The sequence below is a fragment of the Anopheles funestus genome, chromosome X (genome assembly GCF_943734845.2).
Source record: "Anopheles funestus chromosome X, idAnoFuneDA-416_04, whole genome shotgun sequence".
Classification (NCBI taxonomy): domain Eukaryota; kingdom Metazoa; phylum Arthropoda; class Insecta; order Diptera; family Culicidae; genus Anopheles; species Anopheles funestus.
In genome coordinates this window covers 17,573,955-17,598,724 of record NC_064597.1, presented here as the reverse complement: position 1 = coordinate 17,598,724, position 24,770 = coordinate 17,573,955, and the positions used below count along the sequence as shown (strand labels likewise).

The 24,770-nt window shown below is 41.0% G+C and overlaps 1 protein-coding gene across 5 annotated transcripts in view; it reads left to right on the top strand.

Moving 5' to 3' along the window:
• The first annotated feature begins 55 nt into the window (after nt 1–55).
• Nucleotides 56–24,770, top strand: part of LOC125775122 (uncharacterized) — a 75,742-nt gene continuing 51,027 nt past the window's right edge. For 2 of the 5 annotated variants that reach the window (XM_049445662.1, XM_049445654.1), the window contains exon 1: nt 56–2,458. In XM_049445662.1, coding sequence (XP_049301619.1) covers nt 524–1,561 — 1,038 coding nt within the window. In that variant the 5' untranslated portion in view covers nt 56–523 and the 3' untranslated portion in view covers nt 1,562–2,458. Of the gene's footprint in view, nt 2,735–12,538; nt 13,779–23,536; nt 24,011–24,770 lie in introns of those variants that run through there. The other 3 variants (XM_049445637.1, XM_049445645.1, XM_049445627.1) reach the window with 3 other exon arrangements.

The following is a 24,770-nucleotide window of genomic DNA, read 5'->3' as shown; positions in this document are numbered from 1 at the left end:
GGATTGCACAGCATGTTCCAACATTTGGAACGCACCCGGTACGCACATCCCGGCGGATAGCTTGCGAACAAGCCAACATTTGTTCGAGGAAGTTTCGATTTATCGCACCAGAGGTTTGGCTTCAGCTTCATAGCTCTAGCACCGATAGCGACCTGAAAATTAGGTGCTGGTGCTACTTCCGGAGCAGCACGTACTGACACGTGCAGATGTGGAGCATTTTTCCAGGCGTTCTTCAAATGACTGTCAGGACAGAAAATGTGGTTAAACTTATGCTTTCACACTGTTATCTCTGCAGGCTACTAACTGTTTATGGTTTTTGGTCCCATTTTCACAATTATATGACACAAAGATTGTATTATTTTTGATAAAAAGTTTTGTCAAAAATAACTGCAACTACATTTGCTACTATTTGTCAACTAACTTTTTCTATCATCTCATCAACAGTTTGCGCATACAACTCGGGCAAATCGCACCAAATCGCACCACTACCCGGTCGTAAATACTACTCTGCACTACTCTGCAAATGAACTCTACACCGACCAGCACCTATAGTAAAAGCTTCCACTACCAGCAGTATAGTACCATCCAGAACCATCGGAACCAAATTATCATCGGCAGCAGCACTGGCACCACTCCCTCCTGTAACATAAGCAAACATCCTGTGATTATCAAACGACATAAAATTTACCGATCAGCACTTACGATGAAAACTTGCAGCACTGTTACGTCCCAGGCATCTTGCACTGCTATACCATCAGGCAACCATCCAGCCAACCATCTAGTTTCTGCAGCACCACACTCTTCTGTAGAGGAAGATATGAACAATCCAGCTATTTTAAAACCCGGAAAACTCTACAGACCAAAGCTTATCATCAGTAATACTTCCCTGATTACTTCAGCAAAGGTCGCGCCCCCGGCATCATGCAGTACACCACTTTCCACCACCGCTACAGCAACACCTGATCCAATCCCAGTGAGTGCAAAAGTTAACAGCAAGGTTCTGGATGGAATATCGAGAATCGAAGGAATGTCCGGAGTGATGATGAAGTCGATGTCGCTTTTATGGCCTGAGCTAAGTTATTGCACTGACCATAAAAGGAAATCTGTGAATACAAAGGAGCAGCAAATATCAATACACACATCATCAGTTGAAATTCCAATTATTGCATCCGCAGATCAACTAAAACGGTTTAATGAGCAGCTGCAGGAAGAACCATATTTTCACCAACTTTCTGATACCCAAAGTGCCGGAAAGAAGTTAGCAAAGAATCTCATGCATGACGCTTTCGTCAAACTTTTTAAGAGAGAATTAGTAGTGCAATGCAGCTGGCGAGGGCAAGCTAAACAAGGAACAAAGGTCAGGATCGATGAAAACACTCATCTTTTGCGACTGTGTAGAGATTGGCGAAGACGCCGGATTCAAGGTTGCGAGCGAAGATGTCGAAAGGTTTTTTTTAAAACTAAGTTATATAACGCGAAAAGTTGCGTAAATATCAACAAGGGGGTGATTAAAAGCTTAAAAAAAATTAGTCACATACGTGTAAACAAAGTTCCTGAATGAATTATTTATTGTTTTGTCATTGTTATCGTTACATTGAATTGTTGGTTTTTTGTTCGGTTTACAAAACCTGAACCTGAACCTGAAACAAGGAGTTAATTGATACTACTTTATATTAGTCATGTTATGTATTATAAATTACTGTATAAATATAATTTTACATGCAATTTAATGAATGGAAGTTGATACCAAATTTAATTTCTAGCTAAACTGTGTTACAAATCAAAAGGGAAATTAAAATAGAATAACTACGTGAAAGCAATAGCTTTTTAGTGTAACATTTAGTTTCACTTACCTCAAATACTATCGTTTTTTATCGAGGAACGAACCTTCATAGTGACACACCTTCCAGAAGGGAAGGCCAGCTTTGCTGGAAGCACCACACTACCAGCTACCTAAAAAGAGATAAATTTGTATACTAGTGAAGGTTCCTTTCAATAGCTCGTTGTAACTCGTTTATTTTTACTTAATCGAATCGAAGTGTATGCAACAGAGGAAAGAACACTGTTGTATGTAACACGCCGGTATTTTGTACATGAGTATGTCCGATGACGAAAAAATCGACTCCGGATCATCCTCGCTAAAACGAATAAATGTAAAAAATAAATGTAAATTGTATTCATACTGTTTTCCTTGTATCGTAAAATTGTCATTTCTTTGAATGCCACTCAAAAATTTTACTATTCTGTTGCCCTTCGTCAAAATCCATTCGTCGCTAGGCAATGGTCGTAGAGCAAAATCGGAGGCCAAAAAAATGCCTTTCCCGTTTGTGGTCAAGTGCGGATAGCGACTGTTCGTGCTACTACTTGCCACCCCCAATGCAGATCGTTCTTCTGAACGTGCTGCAGCTTGAATCCCACACCGAAAGCCTGATCGAACCGGCTTCTTAATAATTTGCAGGTGATTTTCAAAACAGTACGTAGAAAACCCGTTTAGTGGTCCGTATTTCAAAACGTCCTGAACAATGTGCTGTAGGTTATGTACGTTACTCGTAACGTTCGTAACGTTACGTAACGTGACGACCTTAAATCTCCCCATACTGCTGAACAAAAGTGTTCATAAATTCAGCTGCACGTCCCCAATGGTTGTGGTTGTGGCTAAAAAATAAAGCAAGAAGTGACTATATGCTTTCTCGCTTAAAAATTCCTCTATCAGCACTGGACTGACGTAATGAAGGTACGATCGAAATTCCGAACCCTTCCAAAACCGTATCACATCCAACGCTTTTTTTGCGATTAATCTCAGAGGGAAGTTGCACGGTGGTAAGGAATTTCGATATCCATTGTTTTGCTGCAGAAGACAAGTTAGGAAAACCGGGATACATGTTTTCAAAAAAACGTAGTAGGTGTCGACGGGTCACCCCAAGATCGCATGTATGTAGGCGATCGCTCGTTGGCACGTTCTCCACTATGTTGAACCCCGGTAAGTCCTCTAAGGGTGAGCGCCATAGTTGGTGATGACCCGGACATTCCCTAGCTCGAAATCCTACATCGGTTCGTAGGGGTGCAACAACGGTGTCGAAAATCATTTGGTGTGAATAATATTCCCCGACGCAGGATACCTTGTCAAATTGGTGATATCAGTTCGAAAATCTGCAAAAAAATTATTAGTGCCGGTTTGGTATGATTCTGCGATTACAGAATCGGAAAACAGAATGTTCGTGTAAATTCTGGGTACAGTTGGTGCTACTTTCCAACGCATTCTTCTAGCCTCGCGCATGGTAAAACGATTTATGGTTTGTATTTTTTTTTATTTCATATTGGAAATGGGTTATATGTTGCTAAACTTTTCCCTGCTGTTGTGCATTCCACGACCATGTATTTCTCTTCCGGCACTTGAAATTCACTTAGATCTAGTCTTTTATTCCTTCCCTCTTTTTTGTATTCTTTCGTCTATCATATTCTAGGATATTGTAGAATAAACCGAAGGTCCTACCACCATCAGGGGTCATCGACCACCATCTTAGATTTAGGATTTTTTTCACTTTTTTATGAACCCTAAACCACTTTTTCAAATTCAAATATCAAATTTTCAAATTTTTGTTTAACGGTTTTAGCTTGCTCGCTCTTTGAAGTCACTGGAGACTGTCGGCTGTCAAATGTCACTATTGAAGGATCGTGACGCGTCAACCGCTTTGTGTTTTTCAAATCACATCGAAGTATCGACTGGAGCAGTTTGTAGGAATTTTCCGAAATTGCGTGGTGTTGCGTCTTTAGCTTTCGTGCATTTCCTTTTCAAAGTAGACCAATACCAACGGTACAATGCAGAATCTCGGAATTGTGGATCAATGGAAGAGTAAGTGCATGAAAAGTGTGTCAATTTTGCAGGTATCAGCATTTTCTTCTTACGCGTTTCTTCCTCTTTTCATTACTCCCTGCAGAAAATGTAGATTATTTACCGTGTATAGTCTGCAAAAAACAATTACGCTTTCCATGTCCGTGGTGCACGTTGCATTCTAATCCCCTCGGAAGATGCTTGGCGTTTAGACAAAAGAATGGCGTAAGGCATCCGTGGACGCTTGTTTCACTGGCGACCACACAACTAACATACGCAATGGTTTCCCCTTTCAGCGATACCGGCACTACCACTGCTCCAAAAACGAAAACGATGGTGCTACATCAAGCAAAATTGACCAATTGACAGAGCCATAAGGGGAGACGTCCATCATTTCCGAAACCCGCTAAATCTGTTTTGCTCAAATCCGCGATGTATAAATGTTTGGTAGTTAATAAATCGAAATTCGCAATGTATGTTGTAGTGTTCTCTGTATTTAATTATGAACCAGAAAATATTGTATATTTCAACATACAGGTGCTTCGTGCATTTATTAGTTTGCCCGGTGACGATTACAATTGAACTGCTGCCCATCCATCCAAGCTAATCCTTTATCCCCCAAGTCCCCAGTTTACATCTCGCTTTCAAAGAGTTGGTTTTATGTTCATCTCCAGTCCTTAGTGTTTGCCCTGTTTGCCTTTCATATCCGTTAGCAAACCAATTACATTTGTATTAGGCGGGTGGTGCTGCATTATGCCCTGGAACGTTTTGTGCGGCCGCTATAGCGAAGGAAATCTGTCGATAGCATCGGCAATACTCGTTATCCCTCACCTAGCCCCATCAAGCTAGCGATTTTCAACGATTCCAGAATTCCAGCTTCGCAATGTTTGGCTGTTTTGAAAGGGCGCGGGAATGAATCTACTTAGACGTTGTCCTCATTATCCTTCGGCTGATGCAGTTTAATTAGTGTTCAATTCTACCACACTTCCTTTTTTGAGGAGTAAATTAGAACACTTGATGTGCAGTTCGGGAAGGAGTGACGAGACACCCGGATTGCACAGCATGTTCCAACATTTGGAACGCACCCGGTACGCACATCCCGGCGGATAGCTTGCGAACAAGCCAACATTTGTTCGAGGAAGTTTCGATTTATCGCACCGGAGGTTTGGCTTCAGCTTCATAGCTCTAGCACCGATAGCGACCTGAAAATTAGGTGCTGGTGCTACTTCCGGAGCAGCACGTACTGACACGTGCAGATGTGGGGCATTTTTCCAGGCGTTCTTCAAATGACTGTCAGGACAGAAAATGTGGTTAAACTTATGGTTTCACACTGTTATCTCTGCAGGCTACTAACTGTTTATGGTTTTTGGTCCCATTTTCACAATTATATTACACAAAGATTGTATTATTTTTGATAAAAAGTTTTGTCAAAAATAACTGCAACTACATTTGCTACTATTTGTCAACTAACTTTTTCTATCATCTCATCAACAGTTTGCGCATACAACTCGGGCAAATCGCACCAATCCACTACCCGGTCATAAATACTACTCTGCACTACTCTGCAAATGAACTCTACACCGACCAGCACCTATAGTAAAAGCTTCCACTACCAGCAGTATAGTACCATCCAGAACCATCGGAACCAAATTATCATCGGCTGCAGCACCGGCACCACTCCCTCCTGTGACACAAAGCATAAGCAAACATCCTGTGATTATCAAACGACATAAAATTTACCGACCAGCACTTACGATGAAAACTTGCAGCACTGTTCCGTCCCAGGCATCTTGCAGTACTATACCATCAGGCAACCATCCAGCCAATCATCTAGTTTCTGCAGCACCACACTCTTCTGTAGAGGAAGATATGAACAATCCAGCTATTTTAAAACCCGGAAAACTCTACAGACCAAAGCTTATCATCAGTAATACTTCCCTGATTACTTCAGCAAAGGTCGCGCCCCTGGCATCATGCAGTACACCACTTTCCACCACTGCTACAGCAACACCTGATCCAATCCCAGAGAGTGCAAAAGTTAACAGCAAGGTTCTGGATGGAATATCGAGAATCGAAGGAATGTCCGGAGTGATGATGAAGTCGATGTCGCTTTTATGGCCTGAGCTAAGTTATTGCACTGACCATAAAAGGAAATCTGTGAATACAAAGGAGCAGCAAATATCTATACACACATCATCAGTTGAAATTCCAATTATTGCATCCGAAGATCAACTAAAACGGTTCAATGAGCAGCTGCAGGAAGAACCATATTTTCACCAACTTTCTGATACCCAAAGTGCCGGAAAGAAGTTAGCAAAGAATCTCATGCATGACGCTTTCGTCAAACTTTTTAAGAGAGAATTAGTAGTGCAATGCAGCTGGCGAGGGCAAGCTAAACAAGGAACAAAGGTCAGGATCGATGAAAACACTCATCTTTTGCGACTGTGTAAAGAGATTGGCGAAGACGCCGGATTCAAGGTTGCGAGCGAAGATGTCCAAAGGTTTTTTAAAACTAAGTTATAAAACGCAAAAAGTTGCGTAAATATCGACAAGCGGGTGATTAAAAGCTTTAAAAAAAATTAGTCACATACGTGTAAGCAAAGTTCCTGAATGAATTATTTACTTTTTTGTCATTGTTATCGTTACATTGAATTGTTGGTTTTTTGTTCGGTTTACAAAACCTGAACTTATTAAAACAAGGAGTTAATTGATACTACTTCATATTAGTCATGTTATGTATTATAAATTACTGTATAAATATAATTTTACATGCAATTTAATGAATGGAAGTTGATACCAAATTTAATTTCTAGCTAAACTGTGTTACAAATCAAAAGGGAAATTAAAATAGAATAACTACGTGAAAGCAATAGCTTTTTAGGGTAACATTTAGTTTCACTTACCTCAAATACTATCGTTTTTTATCGAGGAACGAACCTTCATAGTGACACACCTTCCAGAAGGGAAGGCCAGCTTTGCTGGAAGCACCACACTACCAGCTACCTAAAAAGAGATAAATTTGTATACTAGTGAAGGTTCCTTTCAATAGCTCGTTGTAACTCGTTTATTTTTACTTAATCGAATCGAAGTGTATGCAACAGAGGAAAGAACACTGTTGTATGTAACACGCCGGTATTTTGTACATGAGTATGTCCGATGACGAAAAAATCGACTCCGGATCATCCTCGCTAAAACGAATAAATGTAAAAAATAAATGTAAATTGTATTCATACTGTTTTCCTTGTATCGTAAAATTGTCATTTCTTTGAATGCCACTCAAAAATATTACTATTCTGTTGCCCTTCGTCAAAATCCATTCGTCACTAGGCAATGGTCGTAGAGCAAAATCGGAGGCCAAAAAAAAATGCCTTTCCCGTTTGTGGTCAAGTGCGGATAGCGACTGTTCGTGCTACTACTTGCCACCCCCAATGCAGATCGTTCTTCTGAACGTGCTGCAGCTTGAATCCTACACCGAAAGCCTGATCGAACCGACTTCTTAATAATTTGCAGGAGATGTTCAAAACAGTACGTAGAAAACCCGTTTAGTGGTCCGTACTTCAAAACGTCCTGAACAATGTGCTGGAGGTTATGTACGTTACTCGTAACGTTCTGACGACCTTAAATCTCCCCATACTGCTGAACAAAAGTGTTCATAAATTCAGCTGCACGTCCCCAATGGTTGCGATGAAATGAGGACGAAAATATAGTCAAAGCTCAAAAATAAAGCAAGAAGTGACTATATGCTTTCTCGCTTAAAAATTCCTCTATCAGCACTGGACTGACGAAATGAAGGTACGATCGAAATTCCGAACCCTTCCAAAACCGTATCACATCCAACCCTTTTTTTGCGATTAATCTCAGAGGGAAGTTGCACGGTGGTAAGGAATTTCGATATCCATTGTTTTGCTGCAGAAGACAAGTTAGGAAAACCGGGATACATGTTTTCAAAAAAACGTAGTAGGTGTCGACGGGTCACCCCAAGATCGCATGAATGTAGGCGATCGCTCGTTGGCACGTTCTCCACTATGTTGAACCCCGGTAAGTCCTCTAAGGGTGAGCGCCATAGTTGGTGATGACCCGGACATTCCCTAGCTCGAAATCCTACATCGGTTCGTACAGGTGCAACAACGGTGTCGAAAATCATTTGGTGTGAATAATATTCCCCGACGCAGGATACCTTGTCAAATTGGTGATATCAGTTCGAAAATCTGTAAAAAAATTATTAGTGCCGGTTTGGTATGATTCTGCGATTACAGAATCGGAAAACAGAATGTTCGTGTAAATTCTGGGTACCGTTGGTGCTACTTTCCAACGCATTCTTCTAGCCTCGCGCATGGTAAAACGATTTATGGTTTGTATTTTTTTTATTTCATATTGGTCATTCATATTGGAAATGGGTTATATGTTGCTAAACTTTTCCCTGCTGTTGCGCATTCCACGACCATGTATTTCTAATTTCTCTTCCGGCACTTGAAATTCACTTAGATCTAGTCTTTTATTCCTTCCCTCTTTTTTGTATTCTTTCGTCTATCATATTCTAGGATATTGTAGAATAAACCGAAGGTCCTACCACCATCAGGGGTCATCGACCACCATCTTAGATTTAGGATTTTTTTCACTTTTTTATGAACCCTAAACCACTTTTTCAAATTCAAATATCAAATTTTCAAATTTTTGTTTAACGGTTTTAGCTTGCTCGCTCTTTGAAGTCACTGGAGACTGTCGGCTGTCAAATGTCACTATTGAAGGATCGTGACGCGTCAACCGCTTTGTGCTTTTCAAATCACATCGAAGTATCGACTGGAGCAGTTTGTAGGAATTTTCCGAAATTGCGTGGTGTTGCGTCTTTAGCTTTCGTGCATTTCCTTTTCAAAGTAGACCAATACCAACGGTACAATGCAGAATCTCGGAATTGTGGATCAGTGGAAGAGTAAGTGCATGAAAAGTGTGTCAATTTTGCAGGTATCAGCATTTTCTTCTTACGCGTTTCTTCCTCTTTTCATTACTCCCTGCAGAAAATGTAGATTATTTACCGTGTATAGTCTGCAAAAAACAATTACGCTTTCCATGTCCGTGGTGCACGTTGCATTCTAATCCCCTCGGAAGATGCTTGGCGTTTAGACAAAAGAATGGCGTAAGGCATCCGTGGACACTTGTTTCGCTGGCGACCACACAACTAACATACGCAATGGTTTCCTCTTTTAGCGATACCGGCACTACCACTGCTCCAAAAACGAGAACGATGGTGCTACATCAAGCAAAATTGACCAATTGACAGAGCCATAAGGGGAAGCGTCCATCATTTCCGAAACCTGCTAAATCTGTTTTGCTCAAATCCACGATGTATAAATGTTTGGTAGTTAATAAATCGAAATTCGCAATGTATGTTGTAGTGTTCTCTGTATTTAATTATGAACCAGAAAATATTGTATATTTCAACATACAGGTGCTTCGTGCATTTATTAGTTTGCCCGGTGACGGTTACAATTGAACTGCTGCCCATCCATCCAAGCTAATCCTTTATCCCCCAAGTCCCCAGTTTTCATCTCGCTTTCAAAGAGTTGGTTTTATGTTCATCTCCAGTCCTTAGTGTTTGCCCTGTTTGCCTTTCATATCCGTTAGCAAACCAATTACATTTGTATTAGGCGGGTGGTGCTGCATTATGCCCTGGAACGTTTTGTGCGGCCGCTATAGCGAAGGAAATCTGTCGATAGCATCGGCAATACTCTACATCCCTCACCTAGCCCCATCAAGCTAGCGATTTTCAACGATTCCAGAATTCCAGCTTCGCAATGTTTGGCTGTTTTGAAAGGGCGCGGGAATGAATCTACTTAGACGTTGTCCTCATTATCCTTCGGCTGATGCAGTTTAATTAGTGTTCAATTCTACCACACTTCCTTTTTTGAGGAGTAAATTAGAACACTTGATGTGCAGTTCGGGAAGGAGTGACGAGACACCCGGATTGCACAGCATGTTCCAACATTTGGAACGCACCCGGTACGCACATCCCGGCGGATAGCTTGCGAACAAGCCAACATTTGTTCGAGGAAGTTTCGATTTATCGCACCAGAGGTTTGGCTTCAGCTTCATAGCTCTAGCACCGATAGCGACCTGAAAATTAGGTGCTGGTGCTACTTCCGGAGCAGCACGTACTGACACTGACACGTGCAGATGTGGGGCATTTTTCCAGGCGTTCTTCAAATGACTGTCAGGACAGAAAATGTGGTTAAACTTATGGTTTCACACTGTTATCTCTGCAGGCTACTAACTGTTTATGGTTTTTGGTCCCATTTTCACAATTATATTACACAAAGATTGTATTATTTTTGATAAAAAGTTTTGTCAAAAATAACTGCAACTACATTTGCTACTATTTGTCAACTAACTTTTTCTATCATCTCATCAACAGTTTGCGCATACAACTCGGGCAAATCGCACCAATCCACTACCCGGTCATAAATACTACTCTGCACTACTCTGCAAATGAACTCTACACCGACCAGCACCTATAGTAAAAGCTTCCACTACCAGCAGTATAGTACCATCCAGAACCATCGGAACCAAATTATCATCGGCTGCAGCACCGGCACCACTCCCTCCTGTGACACAAAGCATAAGCAAACATCCTGTGATTATCAAACGACATAAAATTTACCGACCAGCACTTACGATGAAAACTTGCAGCACTGTTCCGTCCCAGGCATCTTGCAGTACTATACCATCAGGCAACCATCCAGCCAATCATCTAGTTTCTGCAGCACCACACTCTTCTGTAGAGGAAGATATGAACAATCCAGCTATTTTAAAACCCGGAAAACTCTACAGACCAAAGCTTATCATCAGTAATACTTCCCTGATTACTTCAGCAAAGGTCGCGCCCCTGGCATCATGCAGTACACCACTTTCCACCACTGCTACAGCAACACCTGATCCAATCCCAGAGAGTGCAAAAGTTAACAGCAAGGTTCTGGATGGAATATCGAGAATCGAAGGAATGTCCGGAGTGATGATGAAGTCGATGTCGCTTTTATGGCCTGAGCTAAGTTATTGCACTGACCATAAAAGGAAATCTGTGAATACAAAGGAGCAGCAAATATCTATACACACATCATCAGTTGAAATTCCAATTATTGCATCCGAAGATCAACTAAAACGGTTCAATGAGCAGCTGCAGGAAGAACCATATTTTCACCAACTTTCTGATACCCAAAGTGCCGGAAAGAAGTTAGCAAAGAATCTCATGCATGACGCTTTCGTCAAACTTTTTAAGAGAGAATTAGTAGTGCAATGCAGCTGGCGAGGGCAAGCTAAACAAGGAACAAAGGTCAGGATCGATGAAAACACTCATCTTTTGCGACTGTGTAAAGAGATTGGCGAAGACGCCGGATTCAAGGTTGCGAGCGAAGATGTCCAAAGGTTTTTTAAAACTAAGTTATAAAACGCAAAAAGTTGCGTAAATATCGACAAGCGGGTGATTAAAAGCTTTAAAAAAAATTAGTCACATACGTGTAAGCAAAGTTCCTGAATGAATTATTTACTTTTTTGTCATTGTTATCGTTACATTGAATTGTTGGTTTTTTGTTCGGTTTACAAAACCTGAACTTATTAAAACAAGGAGTTAATTGATACTACTTCATATTAGTCATGTTATGTATTATAAATTACTGTATAAATATAATTTTACATGCAATTTAATGAATGGAAGTTGATACCAAATTTAATTTCTAGCTAAACTGTGTTACAAATCAAAAGGGAAATTAAAATAGAATAACTACGTGAAAGCAATAGCTTTTTAGGGTAACATTTAGTTTCACTTACCTCAAATACTATCGTTTTTTTATCGAGGAACGAACCTTCATAGTGACACACCTTCCAGAAGGGAAGGCCAGCTTTGCTGGAAGCACCACACTACCAGCTACCTAAAAAGAGATAAATTTGTATACTAGTGAAGGTTCCTTTCAATAGCTCGTTGTAACTCGTTTATTTTTACTTAATCGAATCGAAGTGTATGCAACAGAGGAAAGAACACTGTTGTATGTAACACGCCGGTATTTTGTACATGAGTATGTCCGATGACGAAAAAATCGACTCCGGATCATCCTCGCTAAAACGAATAAATGTAAAAAATAAATGTAAATTGTATTCATACTGTTTTCCTTGTATCGTAAAATTGTCATTTCTTTGAATGCCACTCAAAAATATTACTATTCTGTTGCCCTTCGTCAAAATCCATTCGTCACTAGGCAATGGTCGTAGAGCAAAATCGGAGGCCAAAAAAATGCCTTTCCCGTTTGTGGTCAAGTGCGGATAGCGACTGTTCGTGCTACTACTTGCCACCCCCAATGCAGATCGTTCTTCTGAACGTGCTGCAGCTTGAATCCTACACCGAAAGCCTGATCGAACCGACTTCTTAATAATTTGCAGGAGATGTTCAAAACAGTACGTAGAAAACCCGTTTAGTGGTCCGTACTTCAAAACGTCCTGAACAATGTGCTGGAGGTTATGTACGTTACTCGTAACGTTCTGACGACCTTAAATCTCCCCATACTGCTGAACAAAAGTGTTCATAAATTCAGCTGCACGTCCCCAATGGTTGCGATGAAATGAGGACGAAAATATAGTCAAAGCTCAAAAATAAAGCAAGAAGTGACTATATGCTTTCTCGCTTAAAAATTCCTCTATCAGCACTGGACTGACGAAATGAAGGTACGATCGAAATTCCGAACCCTTCCAAAACCGTATCACATCCAACCCTTTTTTTGCGATTAATCTCAGAGGGAAGTTGCACGGTGGTAAGGAATTTCGATATCCATTGTTTTGCTGCAGAAGACAAGTTAGGAAAACCGGGATACATGTTTTCAAAAAAACGTAGTAGGTGTCGACGGGTCACCCCAAGATCGCATGAATGTAGGCGATCGCTCGTTGGCACGTTCTCCACTATGTTGAACCCCGGTAAGTCCTCTAAGGGTGAGCGCCATAGTTGGTGATGACCCGGACATTCCCTAGCTCGAAATCCTACATCGGTTCGTACAGGTGCAACAACGGTGTCGAAAATCATTTGGTGTGAATAATATTCCCCGACGCAGGATACCTTGTCAAATTGGTGATATCAGTTCGAAAATCTGTAAAAAAATTATTAGTGCCGGTTTGGTATGATTCTGCGATTACAGAATCGGAAAACAGAATGTTCGTGTAAATTCTGGGTACCGTTGGTGCTACTTTCCAACGCATTCTTCTAGCCTCGCGCATGGTAAAACGATTTATGGTTTGTATTTTTTTTATTTCATATTGGTCATTCATATTGGAAATGGGTTATATGTTGCTAAACTTTTCCCTGCTGTTGCGCATTCCACGACCATGTATTTCTAATTTCTCTTCCGGCACTTGAAATTCACTTAGATCTAGTCTTTTATTCCTTCCCTCTTTTTTGTATTCTTTCGTCTATCATATTCTAGGATATTGTAGAATAAACCGAAGGTCCTACCACCATCAGGGGTCATCGACCACCATCTTAGATTTAGGATTTTTTTCACTTTTTTATGAACCCTAAACCACTTTTTCAAATTCAAATATCAAATTTTCAAATTTTTGTTTAACGGTTTTAGCTTGCTCGCTCTTTGAAGTCACTGGAGACTGTCGGCTGTCAAATGTCACTATTGAAGGATCGTGACGCGTCAACCGCTTTGTGCTTTTCAAATCACATCGAAGTATCGACTGGAGCAGTTTGTAGGAATTTTCCGAAATTGCGTGGTGTTGCGTCTTTAGCTTTCGTGCATTTCCTTTTCAAAGTAGACCAATACCAACGGTACAATGCAGAATCTCGGAATTGTGGATCAGTGGAAGAGTAAGTGCATGAAAAGTGTGTCAATTTTGCAGGTATCAGCATTTTCTTCTTACGCGTTTCTTCCTCTTTTCATTACTCCCTGCAGAAAATGTAGATTATTTACCGTGTGTCTGCAAAAAACAATTACGCTTTCCATGTCCGTGGTGCACGTTGCATTCTAATCCCCTCGGAAGATGCTTGGCGTTTAGACAAAAGAATGGCGTAAGGCATCCGTGGACACTTGTTTCGCTGGCGACCACACAACTAACATACGCAATGGTTTCCTCTTTCAGCGATACCGGCACTACCACTGCTCCAAAAACGAGAACGATGGTGCTACATCAAGCAAAATTGACCAATTGACAGAGCCATAAGGGGAAGCGTCCATCATTTCCGAAACCTGCTAAATCTGTTTTGCTCAAATCCACGATGTATAAATGTTTGGTAGTTAATAAATCGAAATTCGCAATGTATGTTGTAGTGTTCTCTGTATTTAATTATGAACCAGAAAATATTGTATATTTCAACATACAGGTGCTTCGTGCATTTATTAGTTTGCCCGGTGACGGTTACAATTGAACTGCTGCCCATCCATCCAAGCTAATCCTTTATCCCCCAAGTCCCCAGTTTTCATCTCGCTTTCAAAGAGTTGGTTTTATGTTCATCTCCAGTCCTTAGTGTTTGCCCTGTTTGCCTTTCATATCCGTTAGCAAACCAATTACATTTGTATTAGGCGGGTGGTGCTGCATTATGCCCTGGAACGTTTTGTGCGGCCGCTATAGCGAAGGAAATCTGTCGATAGCATCGGCAATACTCTACATCCCTCACCTAGCCCCATCAAGCTAGCGATTTTCAACGATTCCAGAATTCCAGCTTCGCAATGTTTGGCTGTTTTGAAAGGGCGCGGGAATGAATCTACTTAGACGTTGTCCTCATTATCCTTCGGCTGATGCAGTTTAATTAGTGTTCAATTCTACCACACTTCCTTTTTTGAGGAGTAAATTAGAACACTTGATGTGCAGTTCGGGAAGGAGTGACGAGACACCCGGATTGCACAGCATGTTCCAACATTTGGAACGCACCCGGTACGCACATCCCGGCGGATAGCTTGCGAACAAGCCAACATTTGTTCGAGGAAGTTTCGATTTATCGCACCAGAGGTTTGGCTTCAGCTTCATAGCTCTAGCACCGATAGCGACCTGAAAATTAGGTGCTGGTGCTACTTCCGGAGCAGCACGTACTGACACTGACACGTGCAGATGTGGGGCATTTTTCCAGGCGTTCTTCAAATGACTGTCAGGACAGAAAATGTGGTTAAACTTATGGTTTCACACTGTTATCTCTGCAGGCTACTAACTGTTTATGGTTTTTGGTCCCATTTTCACAATTATATTACACAAAGATTGTATTATTTTTGATAAAAAGTTTTGTCAAAAATAACTGCAACTACATTTGCTACTATTTGTCAACTAACTTTTTCTATCATCTCATCAACAGTTTGCGCATACAACTCGGGCAAATCGCACCAATCCACTACCCGGTCATAAATACTACTCTGCACTACTCTGCAAATGAACTCTACACCGACCAGCACCTATAGTAAAAGCTTCCACTACCAGCAGTATAGTACCATCCAGAACCATCGGAACCAAATTATCATCGGCTGCAGCACCGGCACCACTCCCTCCTGTGACACAAAGCATAAGCAAACATCCTGTGATTATCAAACGACATAAAATTTACCGACCAGCACTTACGATGAAAACTTGCAGCACTGTTCCGTCCCAGGCATCTTGCAGTACTATACCATCAGGCAACCATCCAGCCAATCATCTAGTTTCTGCAGCACCACACTCTTCTGTAGAGGAAGATATGAACAATCCAGCTATTTTAAAACCCGGAAAACTCTACAGACCAAAGCTTATCATCAGTAATACTTCCCTGATTACTTCAGCAAAGGTCGCGCCCCTGGCATCATGCAGTACACCACTTTCCACCACTGCTACAGCAACACCTGATCCAATCCCAGAGAGTGCAAAAGTTAACAGCAAGGTTCTGGATGGAATATCGAGAATCGAAGGAATGTCCGGAGTGATGATGAAGTCGATGTCGCTTTTATGGCCTGAGCTAAGTTATTGCACTGACCATAAAAGGAAATCTGTGAATACAAAGGAGCAGCAAATATCTATACACACATCATCAGTTGAAATTCCAATTATTGCATCCGAAGATCAACTAAAACGGTTCAATGAGCAGCTGCAGGAAGAACCATATTTTCACCAACTTTCTGATACCCAAAGTGCCGGAAAGAAGTTAGCAAAGAATCTCATGCATGACGCTTTCGTCAAACTTTTTAAGAGAGAATTAGTAGTGCAATGCAGCTGGCGAGGGCAAGCTAAACAAGGAACAAAGGTCAGGATCGATGAAAACACTCATCTTTTGCGACTGTGTAAAGAGATTGGCGAAGACGCCGGATTCAAGGTTGCGAGCGAAGATGTCCAAAGGTTTTTTAAAACTAAGTTATAAAACGCAAAAAGTTGCGTAAATATCGACAAGCGGGTGATTAAAAGCTTTAAAAAAAATTAGTCACATACGTGTAAGCAAAGTTCCTGAATGAATTATTTACTTTTTTGTCATTGTTATCGTTACATTGAATTGTTGGTTTTTTGTTCGGTTTACAAAACCTGAACTTATTAAAACAAGGAGTTAATTGATACTACTTCATATTAGTCATGTTATGTATTATAAATTACTGTATAAATATAATTTTACATGCAATTTAATGAATGGAAGTTGATACCAAATTTAATTTCTAGCTAAACTGTGTTACAAATCAAAAGGGAAATTAAAATAGAATAACTACGTGAAAGCAATAGCTTTTTAGGGTAACATTTAGTTTCACTTACCTCAAATACTATCGTTTTTTTATCGAGGAACGAACCTTCATAGTGACACACCTTCCAGAAGGGAAGGCCAGCTTTGCTGGAAGCACCACACTACCAGCTACCTAAAAAGAGATAAATTTGTATACTAGTGAAGGTTCCTTTCAATAGCTCGTTGTAACTCGTTTATTTTTACTTAATCGAATCGAAGTGTATGCAACAGAGGAAAGAACACTGTTGTATGTAACACGCCGGTATTTTGTACATGAGTATGTCCGATGACGAAAAAATCGACTCCGGATCATCCTCGCTAAAACGAATAAATGTAAAAAATAAATGTAAATTGTATTCATACTGTTTTCCTTGTATCGTAAAATTGTCATTTCTTTGAATGCCACTCAAAAATATTACTATTCTGTTGCCCTTCGTCAAAATCCATTCGTCACTAGGCAATGGTCGTAGAGCAAAATCGGAGGCCAAAAAAATGCCTTTCCCGTTTGTGGTCAAGTGCGGATAGCGACTGTTCGTGCTACTACTTGCCACCCCCAATGCAGATCGTTCTTCTGAACGTGCTGCAGCTTGAATCCTACACCGAAAGCCTGATCGAACCGACTTCTTAATAATTTGCAGGAGATGTTCAAAACAGTACGTAGAAAACCCGTTTAGTGGTCCGTACTTCAAAACGTCCTGAACAATGTGCTGGAGGTTATGTACGTTACTCGTAACGTTCTGACGACCTTAAATCTCCCCATACTGCTGAACAAAAGTGTTCATAAATTCAGCTGCACGTCCCCAATGGTTGCGATGAAATGAGGACGAAAATATAGTCAAAGCTCAAAAATAAAGCAAGAAGTGACTATATGCTTTCTTGCTTAAAAATTCCTCTATCAGCACTGGACTGACGTAATGAAGGTACGATCGAAATTCCGAACCCTTCCAAAACCGTATCACATCCAACCCTTTTTTTGCGATTAATCTCAGAGGGAAGTTGCACGGTGGTAAGGAATTTCGATATCCATTGTTTTGCTGCAGAAGACAAGTTAGGAAAACCGGGATACATGTTTTCAAAAAAACGTAGTAGGTGTCGACGGGTCACCCCAAGATCGCATGAATGTAGGCGATCGCTCGTTGGCACGTTCTCCACTATGTTGAACCCCGGTAAGTCCTCTAAGGGTGAGCGCCATAGTTGGTGATGACCCGGACATTCCCTAGCTCGAAATCCTACATCGGTTCGTACAGGTGCAACAACGGTGTCGAAAATCATTTGGTGTGAATAATATTCCCCGACGCAGGATACCTTGTCAAATTGGTGATATCAGTTCGAAAATCTGTAAAAAAATTATTAGTGCCGGTTTGGTATGATTCTGCGATTACAGAATCGGAAAACAGAATGTTCGTGTAAATTCTGGGTACCGTTGGTGCTACTTTCCTACGCATTCTTCTAGCCTCGCGCATGGTAACACGATTTATGGTTTGTATTTTTTTTATTTCATATTGGTCATTCATATTGGAAATGGGTTATATGTTGCTAAACTTTTCCCTGCTGTTGCGCATTCCACGACCATGTATTTCTAATTTCTCTTCCGGCACTTGAAATTCACTTAGATCTAGTCTTTTATTCCTTCCCTCTTTTTTGTATTCTTTCGTCTATCATATTCTAGGATATTGTAGAATAAACCGAAGGTCCTACCACCATCAGGGGTCATCGACCACCATCTTAGATTTAGGATTTTTTTCACTTTTTTATGAACCCTAAACCACTTTTTCAAATTTAAATATCAAATTTTCAAATTTTTGTTTAACGGTTTTAGCTTGCTCGCTCTTTGAAGTCACTGGAGACTGTCGGCTGTCAAATGTCACTATTGAAGGATCGTGACGCGTCAACCGCTTTGTGCTTTTCAAATCACATCGAAGTATCGACTGGAGCAGTTTGTAGGAATTTTCCGAAATTGCGTGGTGTTGCGTCTTTAGCTTTCGTGCATTTCCTTTTCAAAGTAGACCAATACCAACGGTACAATGCAGAATCTCGGAATTGTGGATCAGTGGAAGAGTAAGTGCATGAAAAGTGTGTCAATTTTGCAGGTATCAGCATTTTCTTCTTACGCGTTTCTTCCTCTTTTCATTACTCCCTGCAGAAAATGTAGATTATTTACCGTGTATAGTCTGCAAAAAACAATTACGCTTTCCATGTCCGTGGTGCACGTTGCATTCTAATCCCCTCGGAAGATGCTTGGCGTTTAGACAAAAGAATGGCGTAAGGCATCCGTGGACACTTGTTTCACTGGCGACCACACAACTAACATACGCAATGGTTTCCTCTTTCAGCGATACCGGCACTACCACTGCTCCAAAAACGAAAACGATGGTGCTACATCAAGCAAAATTGACCAATTGACAGAGCCATAAGGGGAAGCGTCCATCATTTCCGAAACCTGCTAAATCTGTTTTGCTCAAATCCGCGATGTATAAATGTTTGGTAGTTAATAAATCGAAATTCGCAATGTATGTTGTAGTGTTCTCTGTATTTAATTATGAACCAGAAAATATTGTATATTTCAACATACAGGTGCTTCGTGCATTTATTAGTTTGCCCGGTGACGGTTACAATTGAACTGCTGCCCATCCATCCAAGCTAATCCTTTATCCCCCAAGTCCCCAGTTTTCATCTCGCTTTCAAAGAGTTGGTTTTATGTTCATCTCCAGTCCTTAGTGTTTGCCCTGTTTGCCTTTCATATCCGTTAGCAAACCAATTACATTTGTATTAGGCGGGTGGTGCTGCATTATGCCCTGGAACGTTTTGTGCGGCCGCTATAGCGAAGGAAATCTGTCGATAGCATCGGCAATACTCTACATCCCTCACCTAGCCCCATCAAGCTAGCGATTTTCAACGATTCCAGAATTCCAGCTTCGCAATGTTTGGCTGTTTTGAAAGGGCGCGGGAATGAATCTACTTAGACGTTGTCCTCATTATCCTTCGGCTGATGCAGTTTAATTAGTGTTCAATTCTACCACACTTCCTTTTTTGAGGAGTAAATTAGGACACTTGATGTGCAGTTCGGGAAGGAGTGACGAGACACCCGGATTGCACAGCATGTTCCAACATTTGGAACGCACCCGGTACGCACATCCCGGCGGATAGCTTGCGAACAAGCCAAAATTTGTTCGAGGAAGTTTCGATTTATCGCACCGGAGGTTTGGCTTCAGCTTCATAGCTCTAGCACCGATAGCGACCTGAAAATTAGGTGCTGGTGCTACTTCCGGAGCAGCACGTACTGACACTGACACGTGCAGATGTGGGGCATTTTTCCAGGCGTTCTTCAAATGACTGTCAGGACAGAAAATGTGGTTAAACTTATGGTTTCACACTGTTATCTCTGCAGGGTACTAACTGTTTATGGTTTTTGGTCCCATTTTCACAATTATATTACACAAAGATTGTATTATTTTTGATAAAAAGTTTTGTCAAAAATAACTGCAACTACATTTGCTACTATTTGTCAACTAACTTTTTCTATCATCTCATCAACAGTTTGCGCATACAACTCGGGCAAATCGCACCAATCCACTACCCGGTCATAAATACTACTCTGCACTACTCTGCAAATGAACTCTACACCGACCAGCACCTATAGTAAAAGCTTCCACTACCAGCAGTATAGTACCATTCAGAACCATCGGAACCAAATTATCATCGGCAGCAGCACCGGCACCACTCCCTCCTGTGACACAAAGCATAAGCAAACATCCTGTGATTATCAAACGACATAAAATTTACCGAACAGCACTTACGATGAAAACTTGCAGCACTGTTCCGTCCCAGGCATCTTGCAGTACTATACCATCAGGCAACCATCCAGCCAATCATCTAGTTTCTGCAGCACCACACTCTTCTGTAGAGGAAGATATGAACAATCCAGCTATTTTAAAACCCGGAAAACTCTACAGACCAAAGCTTATCATCAGTAATACTTCCCTGATTACTTCAGCAAAGGTCGCGCCCCTGGCATCATGCAGTACACCACTTTCCACCACTGCTACAGCAACACCTGATCCAATCCCAGAGAGTGCAAAAGTTAACAGCAAGGTTCTGGATGGAATATCGAGAATCGAAGGAATGTCCGGAGTGATGATGAAGTCGATGTCGCTTTTATGGCCTGAGCTAAGTTATTGCACTGACCATAAAAGGAAATCTGTGAATACAAAGGAGCAGCAAATATCTATACACACATCATCAGTTGAAATTCCAATTATTGCATCCGAAGATCAACTAAAACGGTTCAATGAGCAGCTGCAGGAAGAACCATATTTTCACCAACTTTCTGATACCCAAAGTGCCGGAAAGAAGTTAGCAAAGAATCTCATGCATGACGCTTTCGTCAAACTTTTTAAGAGAGAATTAGTAGTGCAATGCAGCTGGCGAGGGCAAGCTAAACAAGGAACAAAGGTCAGGATCGATGAAAACACTCATCTTTTGCGACTGTGTAAAGAGATTGGCGAAGACGCCGGATTCAAGGTTGCGAGCGAAGATGTCCAAAGGTTTTTTAAAACTAAGTTATAAAACGCAAAAAGTTGCGTAAATATCGACAAGCGGGTGATTAAAAGCTTTAAAAAAAATTAGTCACATACGTGTAAGCAAAGTTCCTGAATGAATTATTTACTTTTTTTGTCATTGTTATCGTTACATTGAATTGTTGGTTTTTTGTTCGGTTTACAAAACCTGAACTTATTAAAACAAGGAGTTAATTGATACTACTTCATATTAGTCATGTTATGTATTATAAATTACTGTATAAATATAATTTTACATGCAATTTAATGAATGGAAGTTGATACCAAATTTAATTTCTAGCTAAACTGTGTTACAAATCAAAAGGGAAATTAAAATAGAATAACTACGTGAAAGCAATAGCTTTTTAGTGTAACATTTAGTTTCACTTACCTCAAATACTATCGTTTTTTTTTATCGAGGAACGAACCTTCATAGTGACACACCTTCCAGAAGGGAAGGCCAGCTTTGCTGGAAGCACCACACTACCAGCTACCTAAAAAGAGATAAATTTGTATACTAGTGAAGGTTCCTTTCAATAGCTCGTTGTAACTCGTTTATTTTTACTTAATCGAATCGAAGTGTATGCAACAGAGGAAAGAACACTGTTGTATGTAACACGCCGGTATTTTGTACATGAGTATGTCCGATGACGAAAAAATCGACTCCGGATCATCCTCGCTAAAACGAATAAATGTAAAAAATAAATGTAAATTGTATTCATACTGTTTTCCTTGTATCGTAAAATTGTCATTTCTTTGAATGCCACTCAAAAATATTACTATTCTGTTGCCCTTCGTCAAAATCCATTCGTCACTAGGCAATGGTCGTAGAGCAAAATCGGAGGCCAAAAAAATGCCTTTCCCGTTTGTGGTCAAGTGCGGATAGCGACTGTTCGTGCTACTACTTGCCACCCCCAATGCAGATCGTTCTTCTGAACGTGCTGCAGCTTGAATCCCACACCGAAAGCCTGATCGAACCGACTTCTTAATAATTTGCAGGTGATGTTCAAAACAGTACGTAGAAAACCCGTTTAGTGGTCCGTACTACAAAACGTCCTGAACAATGTGCTGGAGGTTATGTACGTTACTCGTAACGTTCTGACGACCTTAAATCTCCCCATACTGCTGAACAAAAGTGTTCATAAATTCAGCTGCACGTCCCCAATGGTTGCGATGAAATGAGGACGAAAATATAGTCAAAGCTCAAAAATAAAGCAAGAAGTGACTATATGCTTTCTTGCTTAAAAATTCCTCTATCAGCACTGGACTGACGTAATGAAGGTACGATCGAAATTCCGAACCCTTCCAAAACCGTATCACATCCAACCCTTTTTTTGCGATTAATCTCAGAGGGAAGTTGCACGGTGGTAAGGAATTTCGATATCCATTGTTTTGCTGCAGAAGACATGTTAGGAAAACCGGGATACATGTTTTCAAAAAAACGTAGTAGGTGTCGACGGGTCACCCCAAGATCGCATGAATGTAGGCGATCGCTCGTTGGCACGTTCTCCACTATGTTGAACCCCGGTAAGTCCTCTAAGGGTGAGCGACATAGTTGGTGATGAACCGGACATTCCCTAGCTCGAAATCCTACATCGGTTCGTACGGGTGCAACAACGGTGTCGAAAATCATTTGGTGTGAATAATATTCCCCGACGCAGGATACCTTGTCAAATTGGTGATATCAGTTCGAAAATCTGTAAAAAAATTATTAGTGCCGGTTTGGTATGATTCTGCGATTACAGAATCGGAAAACAGAATGTTCGTGTAAATTCTGGGTACCGTTGGTGCTACTTTCCTACGCATTCTTCTAGCCTCGCGCATGGTAACACGATTTATGGTTTGTATTTTTTTTATTTCATATTGGTCATTCATATTGGAAATGGGTTATATGTTGCTAAACTTTTCCCTGCTGTTGCGCATTCCACGACCATGTATTTCTAATTTCTCTTCCGGCACTTGAAATTCACTTAGATCTAGTCTTTTATTCCTTCCCTCTTTTTTGTATTCTTTCGTCTATCATATTCTAGGATATTGTAGAATAAACCGAAGGTCCTACCACCATCAGGGGTCATCGACCACCATCTTAGATTTAGGATTTTTTTCACTTTTTTATGAACCCTAAACCACTTTTTCAAATTCAAATATCAAATTTTCAAATTTTTGTTTAACGGTTTTAGCTTGCTCGCTCTTTGAAGTCACTGGAGACTGTCGGCTGTCAAATGTCACTATTGAAGGATCGTGACGCGTCAACCGCTTTGTGCTTTTCAAATCACATCGAAGTATCGACTGGAGCAGTTTGTAGGAATTTTCCGAAATTGCGTGGTGTTGCGTCTTTAGCTTTCGTGCATTTCCTTTTCAAAGTAGACCAATACCAACGGTACAATGCAGAATCTCGGAATTGTGGATCAATGGAAGAGTAAGTGCATGAAAAGTGTGTCAATTTTGCAGGTATCAGCATTTTCTTCTTTCGCGTTTCTTCCTCTTTTCATTACTCCCTGCAGAAAATGTAGATTATTTACCGTGTATAGTCTGCAAAAAACAATTACGCTTTCCATGTCCGTGGTGCACGTTGCATTCTAATCCCCTCGGAAGATGCTTGGCGTTTAGACAAAAGAATGGCGTAAGGCATCCGTGGACACTTGTTTCACTGGCGACCACACAACTAACATACGCAATGGTTTCCTCTTTCAGCGATACCGGCACTACCACTGCTCCAAAAACGAGAACGATGGTGCTACATCAAGCAAAATTGACCAATTGACAGAGCCATAAGGGGAAGCGTCCATCATTTCCGAAACCTGCTAAATCTGTTTTGCTCAAATCCGCGATGTATAAATGTTTGGTAGTTAATAAATCGAAATTCGCAATGTATGTTGTAGTGTTCTCTGTATTTAATTATGAACCAGAAAATATTGTATATTTCAACATACAGGTGCTTCGCGCATTTATTAGTTTGCCCGGTGACGGTTACAATTGAACTGCTGCCGATCCATCCAAGCTAATCCTTTATCCCCCAAGTCCCCAGTTTACATCTCGCTTTCAAAGAGTTGGTTTTACGTTCATCTCCAGTCCTTAGAGTTTGCCCTGTTTGCCTTTCATATCCGTTAGCAAACCAATTACATTTGTATTAGGCGGGTGGTGCTGCATTATGCCCTGGAACGTTTTGTGCGGCCGCTATAGCGAAGGAAATCTGTCGATAGCATCGGCAATACTCTACATCCCTCACCTAGCCCCATCAAGCTAGCGATTTTCAACGATTCCAGAATTCCAGCTTCGCAATGTTTGGCTGTTTTGAAAGGGCGCGGGAATGAATCTACTTAGACGTTGTCCTCATTATCCTTCGGCTGATGCAGTTTAATTAGTGTTCAATTCTACCACACTTCCTTTTTTGAGGAGTAAATTAGGACACTTGATGTGCAGTTCGGGAAGGAGTGACGAGACACCCGGATTGCACAGCATGTTCCAACATTTGGAACGCACCCGGTACGCACATCCCGGCGGATAGCTTGCGAACAAGCCAACATTTGTTCGAGGAAGTTTCGATTTATCACACCAGAGGTTTGGCTTCAGCTTCATAGCTCTAGCACCGATAGCGACCTGAAAATTAGGTGCTGGTGCTACTTCCGGAGCAGCACGTACTGACACTGACACGTGCAGATGTGGGGCATTTTTCCAGGCGTTC